Source organism: Octopus bimaculoides, chromosome 29 (genome assembly GCF_001194135.2).
Source record: "Octopus bimaculoides isolate UCB-OBI-ISO-001 chromosome 29, ASM119413v2, whole genome shotgun sequence".
In the NCBI taxonomy this organism is placed as follows: domain Eukaryota; kingdom Metazoa; phylum Mollusca; class Cephalopoda; order Octopoda; family Octopodidae; genus Octopus; species Octopus bimaculoides.
Genome location: NC_069009.1, coordinates 3,658,613 through 3,661,515, shown reverse-complemented (window position 1 = coordinate 3,661,515; position 2,903 = coordinate 3,658,613). Strand labels below are relative to the sequence as shown.

Below are 2,903 nucleotides of genomic sequence, written 5' to 3'. Positions count from 1 at the left end.
TGTGAAAAAGCGTCTGTGTGATACCATGTGAAAAAGCGTCTGTGTGGTACCATGTGAAAAAACATCTGTGTGGTACCATGTGAAAAAGCGTCTGTGTGGTACCATGTGAATAAACATCTGTGTGGTACCATGCAAAAGTACCTGTATGCCGCCACATAAAAGCACCCATGTGGTGTCGCATGAAAGTACCCAGCACACTCTGTAAAGTGGTTGGTGTTAGGAAGAGCATCCAGCCATAGAAACCATGCCAAAGCAGACTGGAACCTGGTGAGGCTCTGCCAGCTCTGGTCCAACCATCCAACCTATGCCAACATGGACAACGGAAGTTAAATGATGTTGATGATACATCTTCACACACACACACACACACACACACATACATATTATAGGCTTGCACAGTTTTCCTCTCCCAACTCCACTCACAAGGCATCAGTCGACCTGGGGCTGTAGCGGAAGACACTTTACTCAAGTTAGTGCCATACGGTAGGATTGAACCCGAAACCATGTGGTTTGCAAAGCAAGCTTCTTAACCTCACAGCCATGCCTATGTCTGTGTATTAATATTTGTCATTTTCTTTTCTTTTCTTCCAGATATGAATGAATTAAATTTACCCAAAACTTGCCAAGTTAACTTTCCTGATCCCGATGATCTTTTAAATTTCAAATTAGTGATTTGTCCAGATGAGGTGAGTTTTATATATTCTTTGATCTGTTTCAGTCATTTTGACTGTGGCCATGCTGGAGCACCACCTCAAAGCAGGGGGGTTTTTTTTTAGTCAATGAAATCAACCCCAGGACTTATTCTTTGTGAGCCTAATACTTATCCCATCGGTCAGTTTTGCCAAACTGTTAAGTTATGTGGACATAAGCACACGAGCATCAACTGTTAAGTGATGGTGGGGACACAAACAGAGACACACACATTTTCTATGGGGAGCATGTCCTTGCTTACCCCCAACCTCAGTTTCTAGACATGAGTGGTCCAAAGACCAAGGCCTCTACCGCGATTTTTAAGAAATGTGATGGAAGACTAGCTCAGGAAGGCAGGGATGCTACTCCCTGAGACCCCTTTCGGAGCTCCCCTTTATCTCTCAAATTTCCTCCGATCTTGGCCCCTTCAACCTGGCCCTTTTATCTCCAAATCTCTGAAGACTGAAACATTTATCTAAATTCTGCCTCCTAAGAACTGTTATGCCCTTTCCTTGTTCCTCCTGCTTAGCCCCTAATATTTCGACTACTCTTGACCATGATTCCTTCTGTTTGGCCCATTTATCTCTCTAAATTCTGACCCTTAATATCTATGCCTCACCATTATCTCTAAATCTTTTTTAAATTAGATCCTATTTCTTAATAATCAATTGGGTCTCTTTATCCCTCTTAATCCCTTAAGCCTGACTTAGCCCATTTATATTCAAATACTTCTGGCCCCCAATAACTGCTATGCCTTTTTCTTGTTCCTTCCACCTGACACCCTAATATTTCAACTATACCTTCCCATGATTCCTTCCATCTGGTCTATTACCTCTGTACATTCTTCTCACCCCTAATATCTCTATACTTCACCATAATTCTTTCCATCTGGACCCTTTATGTAACCCTTTCTAACCCAGACCCTATTTTTCCTTATCCTAGCCCATTTATACCAAAATTTTTCTGACCCCTAATATCTCTATACTTCACCATAATTCTTTCCATCTGGACCCATTATGTAACCCTTTCTAACTCCGACCCTATTTTCCTTATCCCAGCCCATTTATACCCAAATTTTTCTGACCCCGTAATATCTCTATACCTCACTCTCATTCTTTCCATCTAACCTCTTTCTCTAAATCTTTCTAAATTGAACCCTATTTCCTGATAATCAACTGGCTCTCTTTATCCCTCTCAAACCTGACCAAGCCCATTTATATCCAAATTCGTCTGACCCCTAATATCTCCGCTATTCCTTTCCCTCTCATTCCCTTCCCCTCTCTCCAGTTCCCTATGTCTTTCTAAATCTTTCTCATTGACTTTTCTTTCCTTGGATTTCTGTCACAGGGTTTCTACCGAGGTGGAAGGTTCATGTTTAGTTTCAAAGTCGGCCCTGGCTACCCACATGACGCACCCAAGGTGAAATGCGAAACGATGGTTTACCACCCAAATATTGACCTGGAAGGGAACGTTTGCTTAAATATATTAAGGTAAGTTCCATCTCTCTCTCTCTCTCACGTATCCTCACCACTCTGTCAACATCTTACCTCTGTCCTCTATACCAGTTGTGGACAAACTGCGGTCCCAGGAAATGCGGTGGCAGACAGGAACCACTCCCTGTGCAGGTAAAAAGACAAAAGCTTGCCTGATATCATGTACCTTGCCACAACTTCCTGCCCAAAACCATTCTTCTTCAGGGCACAGTTGAAAGAGGGCATGAGAGAGGCAGACAGAGAAAATCCCGCTGTAGAAACACTGCCAAAAATGTTTCTCCCAGCGTTCACTATTTTCCTCTCATTCTGGTCTCCTGTTTTCATTCAGTTTCTTTGTACGTCTCCACTGTCCTGTTTTTGTTCCCAACTTTGACCCTCCATAAATCCCAAATTTTATTTTAGAATTTATGGGAGCAACTGTCTTTCATCATCATCATCATCATCGTTTAATGTCCGCTTTCCATGCTAGCATGGGTTGGACGATTTGACTGAGGACTGGTGAAACCGGATGGCTACACCAGGCTCCAATCTGATCTGGCAGAGTTTCTCCAGCTGGATGCCCTTCCTAACGCCAACCACTCTGAGAGTGTAGTGGGTGCTTTTACGTGTCACCCGCACGAAGGCCAGTCAGGCGGTACTGGAAACGGCCACGCTCGAAATGGTGTCCTTTATGTGCCACCCGCACGAAGGCCAGTCAGGCGGTACTGGCAAAAAATAAGG

At 43.5% G+C, this 2,903-nt stretch overlaps 1 protein-coding gene across 1 annotated transcript in view; it reads left to right on the top strand.

The window, feature by feature from the left end:
* Window positions 1-2,903, top strand: part of LOC106882307 (NEDD8-conjugating enzyme Ubc12) — a 12,866-nt gene that overhangs the window by 6,245 nt on the left and 3,718 nt on the right. Inside the window, exons 2-3 of the mRNA XM_014932937.2 lie at window positions 592-686; window positions 2,038-2,180. Coding sequence (XP_014788423.1) covers window positions 592-686; window positions 2,038-2,180 — 238 coding nt within the window. The remainder of the gene's footprint in view (window positions 1-591; window positions 687-2,037; window positions 2,181-2,903) is intronic.